General features: G+C 41.4%; 1 protein-coding gene across 23 annotated transcripts in view; it reads right to left on the reverse strand.

Annotated features, from left to right (window-relative positions):
* ptprt (protein tyrosine phosphatase receptor type T) overlaps nucleotides 1-25,728 on the reverse strand; it is an 845,816-nt gene that overhangs the window by 86,501 nt on the left and 733,587 nt on the right. For 15 of the 23 annotated variants that reach the window (XM_062979724.1, XM_062979726.1, XM_062979725.1 and 12 more), the window contains 2 exons: nucleotides 19,979-20,056; nucleotides 19,729-19,764 (listed from right to left, as the gene is read on the reverse strand). The exons of 3 other annotated variants lie outside the window; for them this stretch is intronic. In XM_062979724.1, the coding sequence (XP_062835794.1) occupies nucleotides 19,729-19,764; nucleotides 19,979-20,056 (114 nt within the window). The remainder of the gene's footprint in view (nucleotides 1-19,728; nucleotides 19,765-19,978; nucleotides 20,057-25,728) is intronic. 5 more of the 23 variants (XM_062979727.1, XM_062979733.1, XM_062979735.1 and 2 more) reach the window with 2 other exon arrangements.

Genomic DNA, 25,728 nt, shown 5'->3' on the forward strand with positions numbered 1-25,728 from the left:
TGTTTCTCCAATCCTCATTCAACTCACATATTTTTAGAATGATACTTCATGCTAAAGTACACTGGGACACCAACATCTATACAAATATCACCTGCTTTTGTAATGATCTGGGGGGAAATCTTCCAATCTCTATTGCCTTAATCTACTGTAATGCTGGTAGGGAAAACAAAACACTATGCTAGTTGAGTTTTGTTAGTTTATTCATGGGCATGAGCAGTAGGAAATTTATTCTTGTAATCCTACACTGCTTGTCTAACCAGTTGCACAACCATTTATATCAGGGATGGACAAGTAAGTGAGGTTCAGGGATCACTTTTTCCCTAGGCTCACCATAGGCAACCTTCAAAAGTTCACATGTCACTGCCCCCCCCCCAACAAAAAAAATGGCAGCAGTCAGTGATGGAAAGTTGAAAGGGACTGTGGAAAAATATGAAGGCATTTGGTGTTAGGGGCATCTGGCGTTTGAGGGGCAGAGGATCTTCCTGTGTTTGATGCATTGAGGGGCTTTCTGCATAGTGTGGGGAAAAAATAAAGAACTACAGCAATATATATATGGGCACTGGCAGCTTTAGGGAAACAATGGAAGTCAAAAAGTGGAACCCAGGTGCCATCTCTTGATTTTCCCTAGCCTAGAGTCCAAGACTAAAGGCCTGTGAGTACCCTGTCATCTATGAAAGGATAATCATATTGGTGGACTTTGACCTACCCTATATACTGTATATAAATCTACATTATATACATCTAGTAAAAATCAAATGCCAAACCTAGGTAAATTTATCCATAGGTCAATCTGAATACTGTACTTTAACTCTTATATAGTAAAGTGGTGAAAAGTCAGAGTTTAGCTCATCCTGAGATAATTCAAAAGAAGCACTGTTATCATCTACTCTTTCTGCTGTGGCACTGCTTTTGGCTTTTTTTTAAAAAAAATGTTTGGCTGGGGAAATGATGTTGGCAGTGGCCAGGAGCATCTGGCCCCATGAGGTGGAATTGGTGCATTCCGTCTTTGTAGAATGATCCTCAACATATCTGTGGACCATAACAAAATCCATAATTTTGACTCATAAACCTTCCCTAAACTTATACATGAGCTGATACAAATTGTATTCAATAAAGTAGTATAATGAACATACAAATGTATGACAAAGCATATTGCCATGTTTATACTCAATGTAAAAAATAAAAGACTTGTTCTTCCCATTCTAATTCATAAGGATTTTGTAGTATAGTTATCTATGTGTTTACAGGTTTCAGTAAGATTAAATCTAAAGTTAAAAGGGAGAAAATATTCATAATATTATTATGATAAATAGTATAATATCATTATGGTAAAATGAAATGATGATGGAGACTTGAAGACTTATCTACAATAAGCCAAAGCTCTGGCAAAATAACTGAAGCACTACCACAGTTACGTCTTGAATATAAAAAGCAAACTTTTGTTTTAAAACTCTTCGTTTTAATATCCACAACCTCACTCTGATTTTGAAATGATAAGCCTTTCATAACCATTTATATTTTTGTTCTGTTAGCCTTGGCAAGTGTGTAACATGATAAGACATCCTTTGCACAAAATAAATTATTTTTGGAGTGGTGTTTGCAATGGATTTAATTACATACACATTCAATCTCACTCTACTGGAGTAAAGGGTTGTCATTTATTTGACATTTCCTAAGGATGGCTCCAGAATGGCTAATATCATATTCTACATTACGCTACTGGCATTTATTTGTAGAGAAAACATTTGTATATTTGGCTTACATTTTATCTTTGTTTTCATGGGTTGTGAAGCTATTATGAGACAAATGGCTTATTTAAAGGTGATATTCCAATGTAAAGTAAACTTGGGTAATATTATACAATTGAACAATGATCAGTTATGATATTATTAACCACCCTGACCTCTTACAAGAATGGGTGAAGCATCATCATTTCCTGACTTAATACAATTTAAAGCCTGATATTTTTGAATGCTTGGAGTTAGGCACCGACAATCATGCTATCAACTATTATCCCCTTCTCTATGTGTATGTGCCTTCAAGTAATTTGTCAAATTATGACAACCTCATGAATTCTGGAGGGTTCTCTTAGACAGGAAATCCTCAGAGGTGGATTTACCACTTCCACGGAAATATAGTTTAAAGCACCCAGGGCAGAAACTAAAACAAATTTCAGTTCTAGATTTATCAGAGCTGTCAATAATAATAATAATAATAATAATAATAATAATAATAATAATAATAATAATAATAATAATAGAACATTTTATTTGTTACCCACCTCTCCTAATGATTTAAGAAGGAGAAACAACTAAGTCAAAATATATTAATATAAAAATCATATCATAAAATATATAGATAAAAACATACCACTATAAAAACATACAAAAAACACAGAGTAAAAAAAAAATCAACATCTAGTGGCAATAGATTGTATATTCAAAACTCATGATTCAGTGTTGACTGGGTAAGATGGGTCTTCAATTGGGTCTTCAGTTCTGACAGCTTGTTTAGCTGTTGGATCTCTTTGGGCAGGTCATTCTACAGTTGTGGGAAGGCTGGAGAAAACGTCCTCTGGGTGATGGTTGCCATTCCAGTTCTGGTTGGAGAAAGCATCCCCCAGCGGACCTCACTGTCTTAATGGGTGGATTGTGTGGGAGAAGGCAATCCTGTAGGTATTATTCTCTTAATGATACCTGAAGGCTATTCCCATATTAATTCATTACAGGTAGATGAACAGAGCTATGCAGAAAACCTACTCACTTCCTCAAATCTGGAAAAGCTGATTTTGTTGAGGGCATCTCGACTTTCTTCTGGTTTTAGAAAGCATTCTCTTCAAACAATAAATAATTTGTTTTCTCTTCGCTTGGAAGATTAACCTGTTTCACTCTTCAATCTGGTCTTTAAAATTCTGTATCTGAGAAGATCTCTTATCCTCACCACAGAAGCCCCAGTGGTGCAATGGGTTAAACCCCTGTGCTGGCAGGACTGCTGACCTGAAGGTCGATGGTTCGAATCCGTACGACGGAGTGAGCTCCCATCTGTCAGCTTCCCATGTGGAGACATAAGAGAAGCCTCCCACAAAATGGTAACATATTCAGGCATCCCCTGAGCAACGTCCTTGCAGACAGCCAATTCTCTCACACCAGAAGCAATTTGCAGTCTCTCAAGTTGCTCCTGGTTAGTTGTGGGACCAATCAGGGTATTGGGTGGCAACCTGTGCTTGACGGAGTAACACTCCTCCTGAAAGCACAGATCTGCAGCTTGGGGGGCTTCCTGGATTCATCGCTGGCACTTGATGCTCAGGTGGCAGTGGTGGCCGGGAGGGCTTTTGCACAATTAAAACTTGTGCGCCAGCTGTGACCATATCTCGAGAAGTCTGACTTGGTCACAGTGGTCTATGCCCTGGTTACATCCAGATTGGATTACTGTAATACTCTCTACGTGGGACTGCCCTTACAGATGGCCCAGAAACTCCAGCTGGTTCAGAGATCGGCAGCCAGGCTTCTAATGAGAGCCAACTACAGGGAGCATACAACACCGCTCCTAAAGCAGCTCCACTGGCTGCCAATAAGCTGCCTGTCCCAATTCAAGGTGCAGGTCATGACCTATAAAGTCCTATATGGCTCGGGCCTAACCTATCTCTGTGATCGCATCTCCCCCTACAAACCAGTATGTGCTTTAAGATCCTCTGGAGAGGCCCTCCTCTCGCTCCCACCACCGTCTCAGGCACGGTTAGTGGGGACGAAGAAGAGGGCCTTCTCGATGGTGGCTCCCCGGCTCTGGAATGCCCTTCCTAGAGAGATTAGGCAAGCTCCCACTTTACTTTCATTTCATAAGGAGCTGAAAACCTGGTGGTTTAAACAGATTTTTGAACAGAGCTCCTTAGACTCTCTAGTTATGCCTCTTTTATTGTGTTGTTTAATGTGCTATGATTTGTTGTTCTATTATATTTTGTTATATTGTATTGTTCTGAGCATGGCCCCATGTAAGCTGCCCGTTGGGGAGATGGTGGCGGGGTATAAATAAAGATGATGATGATGATGATGATGATGATGATGATGATGATTATTAGCACTTTATCCATCCCTGCCCACACTATATTGGAATACCTGGCACGTCTAGCACTTTACAGTTGGCCATTCCAATGTTAAATCCTGGCCACTGTATCTGGTTTTATTGATGGAGCCCTATGATTAGGTTTTAACTTGGGTTATATGTTTTATGATTATTGGTTTTAAATATTCTTGGATATGTTTATAATGTTTTAATTGTTGTATGTTTTAAATTGACTGTATATTTCCTGGTATGCTGGAAATCACTCTGAGTCCCTTAAGGGGATAGGGCGGTGTATAAATAAAGTTTTATTATTATATTATTATTATTCCATGTACAAAATCATGAAAAATATTGTGTATATAAATATCATCAGGCTAGATGTGTACATGAAATATTACTAAATTTTGTGTTTAGATGTGGTCTCCATATATATATATATGTGTGTGTGTGTGTGTGTGTATTCCAAAAATCAGGAAACAAATCTGAAACAGGGAACATTAAAATATGGTCTTAATTGTTTTGGATAAGGGATATTCAGTGTGTACCATCCAATAAACACATTTGCCGATGTCCTTCTTAAACTGTAAGGACCAGAAATGATACAGCGTTCCAGGGAAGTCTGCACACATCAGAACAAAGCAGCACTGTTACTTCCCTTTATCTAGATAGTAGAGTTCTATTGTGCAGTCAATAATTACATTGTCTTTTCAACTGGATGACAGCAGTCAATATCACTGTGAACAAATGGCCAAGTCAAGCATTACAGGTACCACATGAGATCAAAACAAGCAAACAGAACAGAAGAAAACAAACCCAAATACTTCAATGTAGCAATGGTTCCACATGAGGTATTAGAGTGACAACAACACTTAAAAACTTTTTTCCACACAGATCAACTTGATCTTGATTATCTCTGTGCTAATATTATACAGTATTGCTGGCTGCTGGTCTTATCATGTTATCACGCCAGGGCTTTAAAGCGGGCAGCCCCGCATTTCTTCCACCTGCAGAATTTTGAGTATAGTAGTTTAGGGAGGGGTTGAATTCTCAGCTACAGACCTCCTCACCTTCCCAAACTACATTTCCCAGAAATCTGCAGGCAGCAGAAATGCTGGGCTGCCCACTTTAAAGCCCTGGTGTGATAATGTAGTTGGTGTGGATCTTCTCCACACAGTCACACTTTCAAATTATCACCATGCATATAAACGTGGATGCACTATGAGGAACCACTGCCATACAGAAACATTTTGGCTGCTACCCTACACAAATTATAATAAGCTGACTTAGCCTAAACTTCAACTAGGATATACTGATATATAATTTGCATTTCATAGTTTAATATCAAACCTTTTCACAATGGATTTCGGTCCTTAAAAAGAAAATGCAATACCAGCTTGAATATAGAAATAATACCAAGCATACCAATTTAACCAAGCATAATTTGCTCTGTGATGAAAGAATGGCTAGATAGATAGATAGATAGATAGATAGATAGATAGATAGATAGATAGATAGATAGACTAATAGAAAAGTATTGCCTGACTGCCTGTTAAATATCAGATCTTTCCTTAAAAGATCCATGGAAACAGATTCCACAGTTTACTAACAGTCAGCACCACCTGCAAAAATGTGTAACCTCCCTCCCCCCCCCTCGTTGTAACTATATGAATTGTTTAAATTAGTTTAATCCTCGCCTACTTCCCACATTCCTACTGGCTAGCTTTTGGTTACTTTCTGGAATCATTCTGTATATCTGAAAACTGTTCACATTTTTCTAAATTTTTAAAAAATACTTCTATCCCACATTTTTTCAGGTCTTGCCATCAAGGCCTCATATCATATGCATTATTTTCTACTAAACTGTACTGTAAAAATCTGAATTTTCTCATAGCCACCTAAGTAGGGTGATAAGGGTAGTCATAGATGGAAAACTGTTAAGATGTTCATCACTCTCTCGTTTGACATCTCAGTCTTGGGTTGATCCTACTCCCTACAGTACTACTCCCGACTAATTTTTGGGGGTTGATTTGTCTGCCCATTTAATTTAATTAGAGAGTGTTCTGCCATGATTATTGATACCTTGCTGAGTACTTCTGCCACGAAGCTACAGAAGCCCTCTATTTCGGCCTAGAACTGTTTTATCTCCTTGTTTTTAACATGTGATGTATGTATTGATTGTATGACTGCTTTTCATGTTTGATTTTACAATGTGTAATTTGTCACTGTTTTTATTATTGTTGTGAGCCGCCCCGAGTCCCCTCGGGGAGATGGGGCGGGATATAAGAATAAAATTATTATTATTATTATTATTATTATTATTATTATTATTATTATTATTGACACAGCGACATTGTATGACACAGCAAACAAGATAGAGATCTTTTGGCTGAGATCTTTTGCCGGCTGAGATCTTTTGGCACGGCACCCAGTGTGCCCATCACCACCGGGACCACCTGCACTGGTTTCTTCCAGAGTCTTTGAAGTTCAATCTTGAGGTCCTGATAGCGGCTGAGTTTTTCCTGTTGTTTTTCTTCAATGCGACTGTCACCTGGGATGGCAACATCAATGATCCAAACCTTGTTCTTTTCCACAACTGTGATGTCTGGTGTGTTGTGTTCCAGAACTTTGTCAGTCTGTCTGTGCAATTTTCTTACAGCAGCTGAGGATATGATCAATGGTTTCATCGGTTTCCTTGCACAGTCTGCACTTTGGGTCATCAGCTGATTTTTCGATCTTGGCCTTGATTGCATTTGTTCTGATGGCTTGCTCCTGGGCTGCAAGGATCAGGCCTTCTGTCTCCTTCTTCAGGGCCCCATTCGTGAGCCAGAGCCAGGTCTTCTCTTTATCAGCTTTTCCTTCAATTTTGTCAAGGAACTTTCCATGCAGTGTTTTGTTGTGCCAGCTGTCAGCTCTAGTTTGTAGTGCGGTTTTCTTGTACTGGTTTTTTGTCTGCTGTGCTTTGAGGAGTTTCTGATTTTTGACTTCAATCAAAGCAGGTTCTTCACTTTGTTTTACATATTCTGCCAGGGCATGTTCTTCTTCTTTGACTGCTTGTTTTACTTGCAAGAGTCCTCTGCCCCCTGATCTTCTAGGCAGATACAGCCGGTCAACATCACTGCGAGGGTGCAGTGAATGATGAATGGTCATGAGTTTTCTTGTTTTTCTGTCCAAATTGTCCAGTTCCATCTGTGTCCAGTTTATAATGCCAGCAGTATATCTTATGACAGGTATGGCCCAGGTGTTTATGGCCTTGATGGTGTTGCCTCCATTGAGCTTGCTTTTGAGAATTTTTCTGACCCTTTGTGTGTATTCTTTACTGACCACAGTTTTCACATGTTCATGCTTGATGTTGTCCAGCTGTAATATGCCCAGATATTTATAGGCCTCTGGCTGGTGACACCTTATTGTTTGGCCATTGGGCATATTGATGCCCTCACTTTCAATTATTTTTCCCTTCTTCAATGCCACTGTCGAACATTTGTCCAAACCAAACTCCATATTGATATCAGTGCTAAAAATTCGGACAGTGTTGGTCAGAGATTGGATTTCAGTTTCCGTTTTCCCATATAGCTTCAGGTCATCCATGTACATCAAATGTGAAATTTTGTGAGAATTCTTAGATGTTTGGTAGCCGAGATTTGTTTTTTGTAAGATTGTTGACAGAGCGGTCATGGCAATAATGAAAAGCAGAGGGGACAATGAGTCTCCCTGGAAAATTCCTCTCCTGATGTTGACAAGTCCATAACTTTCATTTCCAACAAACAGTTCAGTTTTCCAGTGCTCCATCATGTTTTCAATGAAGGTGCCAACGTTTTTACTAATCCCGATGGCGTCCAGGCACTTGATGATCCAGCTGTGTGGGAGTGAGTCAAAGGCCTTTTTGTAGTCAATCCACGTCATGTGAAGATTAGCTTTTCGGCTCCTACAGTTCTCCAGAATCATTTTGTCAATCAATAACTGGTCTTTTGTGCCCCTGCTTTTCCGTTTGTTGCCTTTCTGTTCATCTGGCAAGATGTTTTTTTCTTCAAGATAGTCTTGAATTCTGTCAGCTATGATGCCAGTCAGTAGTTTAAACATAGTGGGCAGACACGTTATTGGCCTGTAGTTTCCTGGTGCTGCTCCTTTTGCTGGATCCTTTTGTATCAGGTATGTTCTTCCAGTTGTTAGCCATTCACTGATACTTCCTTTCTGCAGCATCTCATTGAATTGTTGGGCCATTTTTCCATGTAAACTAATCAGATGTTTGAGCCAAAATCCATGAAGTTGATCACTACCAGGCGATGTCCAGTTCTTGACTTTTTGCACTCGTTTGCTGATCATTTCAGTTGTTATTTCCATCAGTTCCATTTTGTTCTGTGAGAATTTTCCTTCAAACTCCTTTATCCACCCAGCGTTTTTGTTGTAGTTCTTATTGTTTTCCCAAAGCTCTTTCCAGAACTTCGTTGTTGCAGTTTTCTCTGGCTTTATGGTTACTGTGTCTGTTTTTTGGTTCAGGCTCTGATAGAACTGTCTTTGGTCTGATTGAAACAGTTGATTTTGTCTGTACTGGATGATTCTGGCTTCATACCTTTCAATTTTTCTGGCTGTTGCTGTAATTTGTTCTTTCACAATTTCCAAAGCTTCTTCAATTTTTCTGGTGTTCAGCCAGTACTTTCGGATCAGGTATTGCTTGATTTTGTCATTCTTCAGTTTCTTCTCTTTCATATTTTTCAGGTTACTTGCATCTGATCTAAGCTTTTTGATTTTCAACTCTAGCCTGACCTTCCACTTTGGTTTTCCAAAGTGGAAAGGTCAGGCTATTATTATTATTATTATTATTATTATTATTATTATTATTATTATTATTATTATTACAGTAGCTATGGAATAGACTAGAAGACGGCAGCTAATTTATCATGGATTGAGTTTTCATTTTCTAAAAATTCTATTTAAAAAGTTAAAAAAGCACATCTTCATATCAGGTAATGATGCTGATACTCAGTTATGTATCAGACATTACTTTTCAACTATCTAGACGTGTGTGGCAGGAAACAGTACTTGCCAAAGAGTGAATATTTGCTACATTTGATTTTGGATACCAAATTTTGACTGTTTTTCAGTAATTGATTTGTATTCTCAAGGGAGAAAAGACAAAGACACTTATACTGTGAATTTTTGAGTAGAAATGCTAGAGAAATCCTGCAAAGCTGGGCTCAAGAGACTAATTTTCTGGTTTATAACTATCCAGTTAATGGTGAAGACAGCTTTGCAAACCATTGGATTTCTGTGTCTTCGGTCAATATACAAATAATTTTCTGGTTTTCTTTACACCCAAATCACCATTCTCTTCATGTCTCACAATATCCTACTCTTCGTTTTGATCTCTTTACCTCTTTGATTATACCTACAACTCTGAACCAAAGAGTAAAAGAAAAAGAAACTCTTTCACCATGGCAATGGGAGTAAAAATAGAGAGGAATGAAAGAGGGCCGGGCTGCGGCGCAGGCTGGTAAGCAGCCTGCTGCAATAAATCACTCTGACCATGAGGTCATGACTTCGAGGCCAGCCCGTGGCGGGGTGAGCACCCATCAATTAAAAAATAAAAAATAGCCCCTGCTCTTTGCTAACCTAGCAACTCAAAAGATAGTTGCATCTATCAAGTAGGAAATAAGGTACCACTTATAAAGTGGGGAAGCAAATTTAACTAATTTACGATGTTGTAATGAGGAAGTGCCCTCACAGTGGATGATGAAACAGCTGCTCCTCCCTGTGGCCAGAATCGAACATCCCCTCAGGAGAAGGTTAAATTGCCTCTGCATCTGTGTCTGTCTCAGTTCTATGTGTATATGGGCATTGAATGTTTGCCCTGTATGTATATAATGTGATCTGCCCTGAGTCCCCTTCGGGGTGAGAAGGGTGGAATATAAATACTGTAAATAAATAAATAAATAAATAAGAGTACCACCTTCTCCCTTCCTCAGATATGTGCTATTCCACATGTGCTGGCTGTATAGAGAAGGAGAAAAGGACAGATTCTCCCTACCTAGCTACCATGATCTAGTAAGAAAATGACAGCTAAGGAGCATTTTGAAAGTTGGGGATAGTAAGGATTAGGAGGGCTGTAAAAGGAAATGATGCCTGTTCTTTTAGAAATGTTCTTTGACCTGTTCTTTTAATGGAAAAAAGTTGGATCATGGGATCAAGACAATTTAGGGCAAATAAGAAATTGCTCACTATCTCTGTTTCTGAATTATGAGCTAAACTAAACAATGTTTATGTTTTCCAGAACTTTTTTTTGTGTCAGGAGCGATTTGAGAAATTGCAAGTCGTTTCTGGTGTGAGATAATTAGTCATCTGCAAGGGCGTTGCCCAGGGGACGCCTGGATGTTTGATGTTTTGCCATCCTTGTGGGAGACTCTCTTGTCACCGCATGGGGAGCTTGAGCTGACAGAGGGAGCTCATCTGTGCTCTCCCCAGATTTGAAGACAACCTTCAGGTTAGCAACCCAACCTTCAAGTTAGCAGTCCTGCTGACACAAGGGTTTAACTCATTGCACCACTGGAGGCACCTTTTCTAGAACTGAAAAACCTTTCTCACTTTTGCTGTTGTCAAAATCACTTCTATTTTCAACCCCGCAAAGAAAAAGCTTGTCACCACCATTTACACCACTCCAGAGAAGAGAGATCTGTAGCTGTTCTCATCATCCAGTTGATGCAGAACTGTTGCTGACATCGCTGCCTGAGCCCTGCTAGGAAGACCATCTGCCTTTCTGCAGGAGCTCCAACTCCCCAGGCACTGAGCCAGCAGCTGAAATAGTCTGGATGGCCCCCTCACACTTTGACAGAAGGGGGGGGGTCTGTTAATCCAGGACCTAATCTTGTATGATCACACCAATCTATCTTATATTATGGGGATTTGGTTGGGTGCTGGGGTGTTAGCCTCTCCCAGCTTTATCTACTTGGGTTCTCTGTAGAGCAGCAGGCAAATGGTAGAGTCTATAGGGAGTCCATCTCCCTCACCAGGGGCCCTGTTCCACAGTCCTCTAGGTTTGGACTTGTGTACTTAAAGATGGGTGGTCATAAAGCAGAGTTGTCTTGAATGGTCAAAAGCCTTTTGAACTCTACTGCATAGGAACAGTATGAAAACCACTCTGCTGACTGTCGTGAAGAATTCACATAGCACTTTGTGAATAAAATCACTAGTGCCTGCTGTCTCAGAGAGTATAGGTTAGATAAGGTACTCAATATTATGATTACTGAATATGAACATTTATTAAATATGAAAAGGTAAGGAAGCTTCTTGTGCAGGGTGTAGGTCTAGAACAGCCTGATGCCAAGTTTAGTTAGATGCCCTTTTACATACACTTTGAAAGCATTTAGAAAATCCATCTGTTTCCAGTCTGTGAGCAGTTAAATTCTTAAAATTTATGCTACAGTTTTCTCCTTGTGTAATACAATAATTCTGTACCACTGGAAACTGGATTCTATTTCTTTATCTGAAATAAAACAGTGATTACAAAAGTATGCAAAATACTGCATCACCAAAATATGAAATAATTATGCCACATGCAAAATTATGGACTGATTTTCAAGCAGAATGAATATGGAGCACGGCAAAGCAACTTCAACCACATTTATGACTGAGTTACTACTGCTAAACCTAAAGCACCATGCAAAAACTATTATGATGTTCTGTCTATAATGCACAATGATTGCTAGAAAATATTTGCTGGCTTAGGCTGAATTTCTTACTTTTTTGATATTTGAGTTTCATAAATAACCTCACCATCATTTCTTCACTAAATGGGGTGCTTTTAACTTATATTTATTACTGTTATTACTTCAAGCACTCTGAAATAGCAGGTTGCATAAATATGAGGCTAACTTCAATGTGTAATTGTCAGAACCCTGCTACTAGAGCCTGGATGTGGCTCTGAGTTTCAGGGTCACTGACATTGATAAGACACCTGCGGCTCAGGACTCGGAGAAGAAACGGCTGCTGGACTTGGCGGGGAATTTGCGCGGGGTTTTGCTGAGCGGGAAGAGACTTTTCAAATGAGGGGGAGGGTATATAAAGGATGGTTGGCCGGAGCCTCCCATTCTTGGCTTTTTTGATGTTCATGTTTCCTACAGTAAAAGTTTCTGGTGATATCACAGAGAGTCTCGTGTGTTCATTCAGGAGCGGCTGTGGTGAGCTGACACTAAGCCAAGAATACGGACACCATCCCGCTGTAGCGGTGAGGTGTAACATGCAAGTGGAGGATGAAGAGCTCTTGGGCGCAGGAGGAGGAAGGTCGGAAAGGGCCACTCCCGAGCCGGACGCTGAGTTCCACCAGCTGGCGGCCCTGGCGTCATCCACCGCTTATGCCCAGCCAAATGGGGTAACCCAGAGGCGTGGAGTGGTGCGGGGAGACAGCACCGGAGGAGAGGAAGGTTCACCTTCCCCAGGCCCACAAAGGATGGTGTTTCTGGAGGAGAGGATGTCGGCGATGGAGACCACCCTGGCAGTGATGTCGAGGGCGATGGAGCGCCTGGCGTTTTTGGCGGAGCCAGAGAGAGGAAGGGAACTTCGGGCTGGCTCAATGTGGGACGTGAGCGTGGGAAGCAGCCAGGGCTTTGCAGACCTCCCAGCACCGAAGGGAAGGGAAATGCGAAAGGAGCCCGGCGCCCGGCCCAAGACCCAAACAAGCCTGACGCGGGTGGAGGAGAGTGACGACGAGGGGGAAAAGCCTCCGAGAATCCCAGCTACGCTCCCAGCTGAGACCCTGGTGCCCCTGGCGAATGCTGGGCGTGGCACAGGGCCAAGAGAAGCAGCAGCGGGGCCCACTGGTCCGCAAGGGGGCTTGCGACGGGCGGAGAATTGGGGATTGCCACCACAGGGACCCCTACCGAGACGAGAGGAACTAAGGATCGAGTTTGGGGGAGAGTCCTCTGAACTGGATTTTTTCCTGACCACGGTGAGGGGCTATATGGAGGACAATGCTCACACTTTTAGAACGGAATCCAGCCGGATACGGGCCATTGGTGCAGTGTTGAAGAGGGGAGCGGCCAGCTGGTACGTTCAGCTGCACGCGCGGCGCGACCCATGTCTGGGGTCACTCCGACGCTTTATGGGGGCCCTGGAGACCCGTTTCCGAGATCCACTGGAGCAGATCCGGGCGAGGGAGAAGTTGAAGACCGTCTCCCAGGGGCAGAGGTCGGTATCGGAGTATGCGGAGGAGTTCCAATGCCTCGCCGAAAAGGTGCCGGAATGGTCTGCAGTAACAAAGATAGAACTCTTCAAAGAGGGTCTTAGGCGGGAGATCCTCTCCTGGGCGGTGCATCGTGATGAGCCTGACACACTGCGCGGATGGATTCAGCTGGCGGGGCGCGTCGAGACATCGCTGGCCCAGGCGAGGAGGCACCGAGGAGGGCTACAGCAGCGGCCGCAGATGAAAGAGGGGAGCCGGAAGGAGGGATCAACCCCAGCCGGGAGGAGAACGGAGCCGACAGGGAACGTGAGCGCCAGCAGGAGTGGCTGCTTCGTGTGCGGCCGGTTGGGCCACAGGGCTGCCGAGTGCTGGCAGAGGAAAGGGGAAGGCGGAGGCCAGCCCAAACCAAGAGCCGTGGCAGGAAAACGCGCCGAGGAAGAACCACCGATGAGGCACCACTCGGGGGGGTTGGTAAGTCAGGACAAAGCTATGATAGTGGTCCCCATTCAGCTTGAAAATGGCAGCAAACAAGCAACCTGCAAAGCATTTGTGGATTGTGGATGTTCCAGGAACATCATCTCCCCTGAATTAGCCGAGGGATTGGGATGCGAAAGAACGAACCTAGAATCCCCAATAGCTTTTTCGCAGTTGGACGGATCCACAGCATCGGGATCGTTAGCTAAGTACAGTGCCGAAGATGTAAAGTGTAAGATAGGGAATTGGGAAGGAAAGGTGTCATTTGTGATATCACAAATAGCCAGCTATAATGTTATACTAGGCATGCCGTGGCTGGGGCAGGCCAACCCGCAAATCAACTGGGAGGATAAGAGCATGATCTTCAGGATGGATTTGGAAGAAGGGAGCCAGGAAGTTGAGAGGGAGCCAGGGAAAAGGGGGGAGGAAGACTCTATCAGAATAGCAGAACTGGCAGATAAATTACCCCCAGAGTATCGGGATTTTGTGGACGTGTTTGATGAGAAGGAAGCAGACAATTTCCCACCGAAGCGGAGAGTTGAAGTGAAAATAGAGCTAGTCCCAGGAGCAGAGCTTCCCAAGGCAAAAATATACCCGATGTCAGCTAGGGAAAAGGAGGAACTGAGAAAATACATTGATAAAAACCTAGCGAGGGGTTTCATAGAGCCTTCAAATTCCCCTCTAGGGGCGCCTGTGTTGTTCAGGCGGAAGAAGGACCAAACGCTGAGGCTCTGCATTGACTACAGGGGCCTAAATGCAATCAGTACTGTAAATAAATACCCCCTACCCTTAGTGAAGGACTTGATCGCCCAATTATCGGAAGGACAGATATTCACTAAATTGGACTTAATTGAGGCCTACCATAAATTGCAGATCAAACCAGAGGACAGGTGGAAGACGGCCTTTTCCTGCGCATTCGGATTATTCAATTATCGTGTGCTCCCCTTCGGTTTGTGCGGGGGAGGGGCCGCGTTCATGCAATTGATCAACGAAGTATTGCATCCATTGTTGTACAAGGGAGTCTTTATTTTTTTAGATGACATATTGATAGTGTCTCGAACTAAGGAGCAACACGTAGAACTAGTCAGGGAAGTCCTACAAAAGTTGAGGGAAGCGAAACTGTATGCGAAGCTTGCCAAGTGCGAGTTCAATAAAGACCAGATAGACTTTCTGGGGTATAGGATTTCCTCCCAGGGAGTGGCGATGGACCCTGCGAAGGTGGAAGACGTGAGGGGGTGGGGAGCCCCCAAAACACGGAAGCAGCTGCAATCCTTCCTAGGGTTCGCAAACTTCTATAGAACATTTATCAAGGACTTTGCGCGCCTCACTTTGCCATTAACGGATTTGTTAAAAACTAAAGGCAGGGGAGAAACAGCCAAAGTGAAGGCCCCAGGGGCCAAACTGACATGGACAATAGAATGCCAGGAAGCTTTCGAAGCCCTTAAAAAGCGTTTTACTGAGGAACCTGTCCTACAGCACCCTGATATGTCTAAGGCCTTTGTACTACATTGCGATGCGTCAGACCGGGCATATGGGGCAGTTCTGCTGCAGAAAGACGAGGGGGGGAACCAGAAGCCATGTGGCTATCTGTCAAAAAAGTTTAACGATACAGAAAAAAACTGGCCGATTTGGGAGAGAGAAGCCTTAGCGATCCTAAAAGCACTAGAGTGCTGGAGACACTTTCTGGAAGGAAGTGGAACACCGTTTGAGGTGTGGACTGATCATAGAAATTTACAGTATCTAAGATCCCCTCGTAAACTATCAGCGAAGCAAATTAGATGGGCCCAATATTTCAGCCGTTTTGATTTCAGACTCAGATTCTTCCAGGGGAAACATAACATACTCGCTGACGCTCTCTCTCAGATGCCTCAGCACGGGGGAGGAATTCAGGAATCTGAAGGGAGCCTGTTCCTAGATAAGCAGTGGGGCCTGGCAGTACTAACTCGAGCACAAGCGGCCAAAGAAAACAAACGTACTGCCATTTCCACGGGGGGAGGAGAAATATGGGAGGAAGAGTTGAAGCGAGCGTATGGAATGGACAAATGGTTACAAACTAACAAAGAAAAGGGAGAATTGTGTGGGGATTTGGTGTTTGTAAATAAGAAATTGTATATTCCTGAATGTTTAAGACGAGAAATGTTAAGGAAGTGCCACGATAACAAGGGTGCGGGTCATCTAGGCCCCACCAGGACTATTAAACTGTTGGCCAAACAATGCTGGTGGCCCGGAATGAGGAAAGACGCCAGGGGGTACGTCACGCAGTGTGAAGTATGTGCAGAGGGAAAAACACCACCGGGGAAGCCCCAGGGGCTATTGCAGAAGGTGGTGGAGCCCATGAGGCCATGGGAATGCGTGGCCATGGATTTTGTAGGCGAACTACCCCCCAGCAGAGGCCACAGATACATTTGGACAATATTGGACCTATTCTCAAAACAGGCACACTTTGTGGCCCTGCCAAAACTCCCCTCAGCTGAAAAACTTGCTGATTTGTATGTGAAGCATGTATATCGCCTACATGGGTGTCCCGACAAAATAATTAGCGACCGGGGAGTCCAATTTACTGCAAAATTTTGGGGAAAATTCTTACAGCTGTTAGGAGCAGAAAGGAACCTGAGCTCGGCTTTTCATCCCGCAACCAACGGGGGAGTCGAACGCACCCAACAAACACTGTGCCAATTCTTGAGGATGTACACCAATTATAGACAGGATGATTGGGCGGACCTTCTACCGTTTGCTGAGATGGCTTTTAACGGGGCCGTACATTCGGCCACAGGTCGTGCCCCATTCGAAATAGTATACGGACAGGAGGTGGCACCTTTCCCCAGGCTACCCGAGTGGAAGGAAGGAGAGGGCCAGACCGACAAGGAATGGCCGGCCAAAATTAAGCAAGGGTGGCAGACCGTGGTGGAGGCATTGCGGGAAACACAAAAGAAGTACAAGCTCTTTGCAGATCGTAGGCGCCGAGAGGGGGACAAATTGGGCGAAGGGGATCTGGTTTGGCTGAGCACAAAAAACCTGAAATTGGGGTTCCCATCTAAAAAATTGGCTCCACGCTATATAGGGCCGTTCAGGGTAGCAAAAAGAATAAACGAAGTGACCTATGAGCTGAGGCTACCCAAGGACCTAGGAAAGGTACACCCGGTATTCCATTGCAGCCTGTTAAAAAAGTATAAAGGAACTCTGGACAGCGGGGAACAATAGTTGTATTTAATCTTTTCCTTCCAGGACGAAGGGGAGGAGGACGCCATGTCAGAACCCTGCTACTAGAGCCTGGATGTGGCTCTGAGTTTCAGGGTCACTGACATTGATAAGACACCTGCGGCTCAGGACTCGGAGAAGAAACGGCTGCTGGACTTGGCGGGGAATTTGCGCGGGGTTTTGCTGAGCGGGAAGAGACTTTTCAAATGAGGGGGAGGGTATATAAAGGATGGTTGGCCGGAGCCTCCCATTCTTGGCTTTTTTGATGTTCATGTTTCCTACAGTAAAAGTTTCTGGTGATATCACAGAGAGTCTCGTGTGTTCATTCAGGAGCGGCTGTGGTGAGCTGACATGTAATAATGAATTTTATTTTAGATTCAAATCAGATGAGTTTTCTTCTAGCTTTGCACACTCCACATCAAAAAGGTGGAGAGTAACTGCACTTTCATGGAGTTCCATTGGGGGGATTAATGGCATTTTGCAACTAAATGCACAATCAAATGCATATGTACATCTGCATGTGCAATGTGCATGCATTGCACACCCATGTATATTGTGCATTCAGGTCCTATGTTGCCACATATGTAGCTTAGACCTATTCCATAGGGGAGCAATGTCTATAGGGGATCCAATGTGTGCCTATGACACCAATAGTATTCTGCCCATAATGCTATATGGAATATTCCCATAAGTGGATTCTGCATACAAAGCTCAGACTAGACCAGTTCTACATTTAGTTGGGAATTTTAAGAATTATAGTCCAATGACATCTGGAAGCCCACATGATTTTCACTACTTAATTACAGGCTTAATGTTTTTATTTGTAAAAATGGTTTTAGTTGTTAAAAATCAATATGATAGTTAAAATCTTGTGCACTTGCTGCCTCCTTGTGCTATGATTTTCCTGTGTACAACTGACTCGACAATACTAGTCTATGCCTGTCCAGCCAATGAGTAGCTGAAGGAAGGCAGGAAAGATGCCTAGAAAGCATCCATTTACATTTCCCAAGCCAGAAACAGAGAGATAACTGCTGGTTCAGAGATCAGCAGCCAGGTTCCTAACTGGAACTAATTACAGGGAGCATATAACACCTCTGCTAAAGCAGCTCCACTGGCTGCTGATAAGCTGCCAGCCCCCATTCAAGGTGCAGGTGATAATCTATAAAGCCCTATACAGCTCGGGCCCAGCCTATCTCGGTGATCGAATCTCCCCCTATGAACTGGTGCATGCTCTAAGACAGGGGTCCCCAAACTAAGGCCCGGGGGGCGGATGCGGCCCTCCAAGGTCATTTACTTGGCCCCTGTCCTAAACTTTAGACTTAGGGTTGACCTAAATCTACCTGGTCTTTGGAGGTCTCTTTGCTTACTTATAGCCTTATGAGATTGTCTAGATGGTCTTTGAAGGTCTCTTTGCTTAGCTACAGCCTTATGAAACCATCTAGATGGTTTTTGAGGGTCCCTTTCCTTACCTATGGTCCTATGAGACTGTCTAGATGGCCTTTGGGGGCCCCTTTCCTTACCGATGGTCTTATGAAACCATCTAGATGGCCTTTGAGGGTCCCTTTCCTTACCGATGGTTTTATGAGGCCATCTCGATGGCCTTTGGAGGCCTTTTTGCTTACCTATGGTCTTATGAGATTGTCTAGATCAGGGGTCCCCAAACAAAGGCCTTCCAAGGTCATTGACCTGGCCTCTGTCCTCAACTTTAAACTTAGGGTTGACCTAAGTCTGAAATGACTTGAAGGCACACAACAACAACAATCCTAATTTTGGAATATTTCAACCTAGTCCGCCCCCCCCCCCCCAACAGTCTGAGGGACTGTGAATTGGCCCTCCACTTAAAAAAATTGAGGACCCCTGCTCTAAGATCTTCCAGGGAGGCCCTCCTCTCGCTCCCGCTGCCATCACAAGCACGGTTGGTGGGGACGAGGGAGAGGGTCTTCCCAGTGGTGGCTCCCCGGCTCTGGAATGCCCTTCCCAAAGAGATCAGACAAGCCCCCACTCCAAGATCATGTGGCCAGCATGACTGCATAGAGAGCCCTTACCTTTTCGCCGAAGCGGTACCTATTCTACTTACATTTGCATGTTTTTGAACTGCTAGGTTGGCAGAAGCTAGTGCTAACAGCAGGTGCTCACTCTGCTCCCCAGATTTGAAGCTGTGACCTTTTGGTCCGCAAGTTCAGCAGCTTAGCACTTGCACACACTGTGCCACCAGGGGCTCCTGCACAACTGGATACTACTTAGTACTTGCCCACCCCCCTCCACACACACACACACACACACACACATTGAAAATTGACACTAAAGTGCACCAGCTTTAACAAATCAGTTGTGTACATGTGGGTGAAGGAGGAAGAAAACTGGCCAAAGCTAAGCTTGTTGGAATGGACCTCTCTCAAAAGTTCCTCATTCAGGGGAGTTAAATTCGTGGTGCTGTATTAGGGATTACAAGTAAGATGAAATCAGAATGTTTGCTATGTTGAAAGCCCCACAAATTAATTATTTATTGTGGATCTTCATCCTTTAAGTTTTCATATAAAATAGCATTCCTGATATGGATCTTTTGTTTGTATATGTGTGTATAAGGCTTCATAATAAGTGTATAGGACAGAAAACTGATAAGGTAGCACAATTGTGACTGTGCATCTGCTGAAACAATCATGCTTTTCCGCTCATTTTTTCAATGATGAAGCGAGGTATTTACCAATCCAAAATCTAATAAATAACATTTTGGAGTAGGTCTGCCAATATTCTATTGAACCATTTTTGGATAGAATGAATGTGTTTTCTTGTCAACAGGCTATTGTGCATCATAACAGTTCTCTTACCTAACAGTGTGGTCGATGGAACAGTGTCTGATGATACTTTGAGATGAAATTCCATTTGTGCACAGAACACGGATCAATGGAACCCAACAGAAGGTCAACAGGAGAAAATAAAAGTGGAAAATAAAAATAAAAAAACACAAGGTTAGCCGTTTTCAATGTCCTAAAGTGTTATTCACTGCCAGATTTAGGAATCTACACAGGGAAAGGCATAAAAGCAAACACAGTTAAGAATAAAATCTCACATATGTACCTGAATAGTAGGAATTCAACAATGATTTGCTCTGAAGCGTTTTGCTTTGGATAGAAAATGAACAAGGAGAGGATGGTGCTAGGTAGGAAAGACAAGGAAGAAACTTTAGAAATTTATATTTAGAGATGTAACAGAACAGGGAGAGAAATACTTCAGAGAAGAAGGTAGTATCGAATGCATTGGATTGAACACAATAAAAACAACTAGAAGAGATATATTCCAGTGATATCAAGAGTTTTCCTTTTTATAATTACAGTATAATGCTGGCCAAACAATTTCGTGTGTTTTTGCAGTACATTGTTAAAATACAGCAAAAATGAGCTACATATGACAAAGTGGCTGCTTCTTTCCACCTCTCCACGTTTGGAAACTCAAGTTAGTTCAAAACATGGCAGGTTATGAGAACATCTAGGAGTGACTATATCACTATACTAAAAACAATTAGTTCTAGGCAAAGTGTTGGTTATAATATGTTTGGGTCCAGGCAACTTCCAGAATTTCCTCCTCCCATATAACCCACCCCATACACTTAGGCCCATTTAATCCAACCAGCCAGAACCTGACTGGCAACTGTCACCCAGAGGATCTTTTTATCAACTGCTCCAAGACTCTGGAATGACCTGTTAGAAGAGATTCAACAACTAAAATCCTCATCATAATGCTAAAAATAAGTGTCCCAGGACACTTTGGGGACGCAGTCCCATGGCAGCCATCAGATGATGTCATCTGTGGATACGCCCCCAACCTGGCTAAAAACATCACCAGACACTTTCTCTGCAACACGAGAGGCTTCTTCCCTATTTGGGCAATGCTTCTCCTGTATAATGGAGAAAGCACTGCCATGCCAGAAAGTGAACAGAGTGACAGAGCCACTCTCACATGTGCTATTTCACCACACCTGCTGGTGAAATGGGGGGGGGGGCTCCCCCATGTGATAAGGTAGTAAATGAGCTGTCAGAATTCAAGACACAATTGAAGGCTTATGTCTTCTGGCAAATCTACCCAGTCAATTTTAAACTGTGAATTTTAAATTTACACCCTGTTGTAGTCAAGCCCATGATTGTGCCTGCTCCTAATGTCAATGAGAAAGTGGATCATAGGATTTCTGAGCCTGCGGAGAGGTGGATAACAAATGAATTATTATTATTATTATTATTATTATTATTATTATTATTATTATTATTAAATGTCATTGAGCAAATGTATTCTATATTTCTTCAGAAAACAATTGATTGTTCTTAATTGGACATCTTTTGGATTTTGGGGTTATCGGAATTTAGCATGTTAAAATGTACATCAACATACAAGCTGCAAGTGAGTACTACTCATGGAAATACATTCTAACAACATGAGTTAGCTTGAAACTATGTGGAAAGCCAATTATTTTTCCTTCTTTAGGTCACTTCATTTAGCCCACTTTAGCATCAAAATTCAAACCTTTCTTGCAATCAACTTTGCCTTACCCTTCCACCCTATCAGGCCTACAATGTTTCTTCAAACAGTTTGAAAAATGTAGTTTAATAATCTGGGCTTTTGCTTAACTTACTAGTTTTATTTTTACTGGAACTGTTTTTGTGATATTTTTGCTCTTTTGATTTGTTACTCATTTTATTTTTCACTGTAAGTCATTCTGTTAGTCAGATGACAGAGCAAAACTATTTTAGTGAGATATCTGTCTGTATCAATTTAGTCTGCACTTTGGAAATTGTGTGCTTGAATGCTCCCCCTCAAGGAAAAAAAATTGCAAATATAAATAATCAATTCAAAAAAATGGATGGTTCCCCATTCTATTTCCCACACTAATTTTATAGACATAGAGATAATTATTTGATCTGCGGAAAGCTTCAAAACACAAAAAATCCCATATTTGAAAAATGCATCTAAAATGAAGTTCAAATAATAAATTATGTAAATCAATATTATTTTAAATTCATCTTAGAAACAAGCTCATATATGGGGCATCAAATATTCAAGGATTCAGTGCTGAGCGATCTCAGATCACAGTGTATGTGGCTTTTAATTCTTTCATACTTGTTGACAAATATTTTATCTCCTCCTTGGAATGATAATGAATTAACTGAAAAAGCACAAGAAAAAGAAAAAGCTATTCCATAATTTCTTCATTTTGTGAGGATTCATTGAGAGATGTAAGAAAGTTTATCAGAATTACTCAATGAGGTGAACAATACTCCCAACAAATTAACATAAAATTGTATTAAGAGACTAAAATTATTCGACATTGGGCTTCTTCCCTCCCACCAAATAATGTTTCCTTGAGAAAACAAATAATTGCTTCTGAACAAACAATTGGTTCTGTTCCAGCCAGATCTATTGCTAAGAAGATGAATTTTGATAAGTGGTATGCACTAGCTGATGTTTTAAGCTCCCAATACACACTTTGCATGAGTTAATAAAAACATACATAAGTATGTCATCTATTCCTGTTTGACATTTTTTTTACAACTGCAAGTGTGGATGTAAATATTGGTCCTTTCTCTTGGTATTCAATTTTCCCAAAGTATTGCAGAAGAATTATTACATAGAGAAAATGAGGTGTTTTGCACCATTTCAATTTTCTGTGCAGAAATGGGCTTTTTGTACAGATAGTATCCTTTCCTGTATAGGAAACTGCTCCTGCTTGGCTACCCATTTTATTTGCATTAACTGCAGGAGATTCAGCATTTAGTCAAGAGTATATCTGATGTTTCTGAATGGCATATCTACTGCCTGCCTCCTCCTGAAAAGGTGTAACTCAAATCCTTCTTTCTCTAACATTACATACTCTATAGTCATCATTTATTCCCTAATCTCTTGAATTTTCCATGGTTCTCATGCCAACTCAGCAGTACAACCAAACTGATAAGTAAGGTGAAATTGCATTTCAGGTAACTCTCAACTCCCTGTACCTAAACTCAGAAATATTTGAGGTTTTCTGTTTAAGAAATATAATATTTCTACATGAACTACCAATAGGAAAGAGAAAAGAGGAAGAAAACCACCGTGTTTCCAACTGACAACATACATATTTCATTCACAACACTGTATCTATCTTTCTGAACTTTTGAAGCTTTCTTAATGAGGTACTTCTATTAAGTATTTCATTTTCCTTTTTATTTTTTTAAATCACAAAAAACCCTAAGTGGATAAGCACATTATTTTTGGGATAAGCATGAAACTATAAGTGAGACAAGCAATCTATGGCCATCAAACCTGTGGTTCTTGTTCTCATATCATATGTCCCAGAAAAGTCCTCTGCAAAGGTAGATAGATAGGTGATATGGATTTAAAAAATGTGTGTGTGTGGGAGGGTCTAATTCTAGTTCCAGCTCCACCCTTTTCAAGGAAGGTAGTTTGTTTTCTTTTCTTTCTTTTTTTAAATGAGTAGCACAATACCTTCTGTTCCCATTTATCCAAAATTTGGTAGCATGCTATCTTTATAATGAGTTACAAGGTCTATTGATGTCATCTATGCCTTATAAGGATATAAAGCCATTTGTTTGTTTCCAGTGACACACAATGAGAAGCAGAAAGGTTTAAATTTCTGAATTGAGACTCAAATTGAGGCCCAAGTTGAACTTTGCTATCGTGAAATACTTCTTTTGCATGATAAACTAAAATATAGACTGGAAATATATTACGAGAGACATTTAAATTTCACAATGTTTTAGAAAAATGTTTCTGGACAGAAATATAATTTCCTTTCCAATGATTAATCTCCTTTCACCCACATTAAAAAGCAGGAAGACGGGAGCACTTGTGTGTTCATTTATGTCTCACTCTATCACACAGTTCCTCCAGTTAATAACAAAAGTCTTGCCCATATTAAATTGACCATGTGCCCAAAGTAGGTACATTCATTTGGATGTCTGCAAGGATCTATGCATCTGGATTCATTTTGATCAAGCTGTAACAGTCTTCTTAAAACCAAAACACTTTGCTCTTGCTTTTTATAATCTCCTATAGGAATTATGGAAGGAGAAGAATATCAAAGAAATCTTTATCACCATTTATTTTTCAATGAAAGTAGAATCTGGCAAACCTTAGTACAGGGTTATAGTCTCCTTGTTTAAGACTAGTGCATGCTCTTTTTATTAAAATTCAGATGTTCTTAAAATCATCTGTATCCCAAAAAAATATTATGACCATCAATATAAAAATTAAATTCATAATACTGCTTGTCTTCATATCATCCTAGTTTGGAGCCAGCTAAAGGAAATGGGTCAAAAAGTGGAATGGGATCTTTGAACCTGCCATGAGCACAGCAAATTAGATGATGAGACCACAGGGTTCCTCCAACAAGCACTCCTTGTTTTATAACTTTGTGTTTTATATTGGAAACTCCAGCAGGAGAATGCTAAATCAGGGACAGGCAAGACATGGCCTGAGGAAGCACATTGCCAGTTTATTTCTGAGGCTACTTTATAAGGGTTTCCTGCCACCACCAGTAACACAACAGGAAAAAGTGTCATTTTCACATTAAGAAAGATAGTGATTTTACTTGTTTGGCTTTAAACAATTCACACATTGCTGACAAGTAAATTAGGAGAAAGCTTTAGGAACTGCTTATTATTATTATTATTATTATTATTATTATTATTATTATTATTATTATTGATATACCAGTGTAGAGGGATATTATCCCTAACCTACACACAACTTTTACATAACACTCTAATTCCACTATCATACCTACATCCTGTGCTGGTATTTACAGATTGGTGATGTACTCAAGATCTTTGATGAGGTTTTAATAAACTGCAATTCCCAGAGGTACAAAGGATTCTAAAGATACCCTTGCTCTCACAAACACATCAAATATTCTAGAATTCCATATGATGGAAACTTGGCAATTAAAGTAGTATCACAGTACTACAAATATGCAGGTCACTGTTTTAATTGATCAAGTGAAATGTATGTGAATTTAGAGGATAAAATTATGGGGCTGGGCTGTGGTGCAGCTGGTTAAGTGGCCAGCTGCAATAAATCACTATGACCAAGAGGTCATGAGTTCAAGGCCAGCTCGTGTCGGAGCACCTGACCATTAAAAAAAATAGCCCCTGCTCGTTTTTGACCTAACCAACTGAAAGATAGTTGCATCTATCAAGTAGGAATTTAGGTACCGCTTTGTGGTGAGGCTAATATAACTAATTTATGACACCATAAAAATTTTCCAGTTGCCGTTTGGAATGAGGAAGTATCCATCAAGATGTCACAGTGGATGATAAAGCAGCTGCTCCCCCTGTGGCCGGAATCAAGCATCCCCTCAGGAAGCTAGAAGCTGGAGAATGTTAAATTGCCTCTGCATCTCTGTCTTTGTCTCTGTCTCTATGTTCATATGGCATTGAATGTTTGCCATGTATGTATACATTGTGATCCACCCTGAGTCCCCTTCGGGGTGAGAAGGGCGGAATATAAATACTGCAAATAAATAAATAAATAAATAAATAAATAAATAAATAAAATAAAACTGACTAATGGAAGCAGCACAGATCATAACCAAAACAATGTTCTATTTTCTGTACCTTTCATCCATTGTTTTAGTGAAATCTTTACAACTGTGTGCACAATGTTATTACTGTTTTTTTTCCTTTTACATTTAAATTCATATTAAAGATAAAAATGAGTCCTATCATTGGGAGGAAATGCAGGATTTAATTTTATGAAACCATGTATTCCTTCTTGAATTTGGTTTTGATGGGATCCATATCTTTTGTGCTCCAAAAGTTACCTGAATATGAAAGCACCCATTG

Source organism: Anolis carolinensis, chromosome 4, assembly GCF_035594765.1.
Source record: "Anolis carolinensis isolate JA03-04 chromosome 4, rAnoCar3.1.pri, whole genome shotgun sequence".
Lineage (NCBI taxonomy): Eukaryota > Metazoa > Chordata > Lepidosauria > Squamata > Dactyloidae > Anolis > Anolis carolinensis.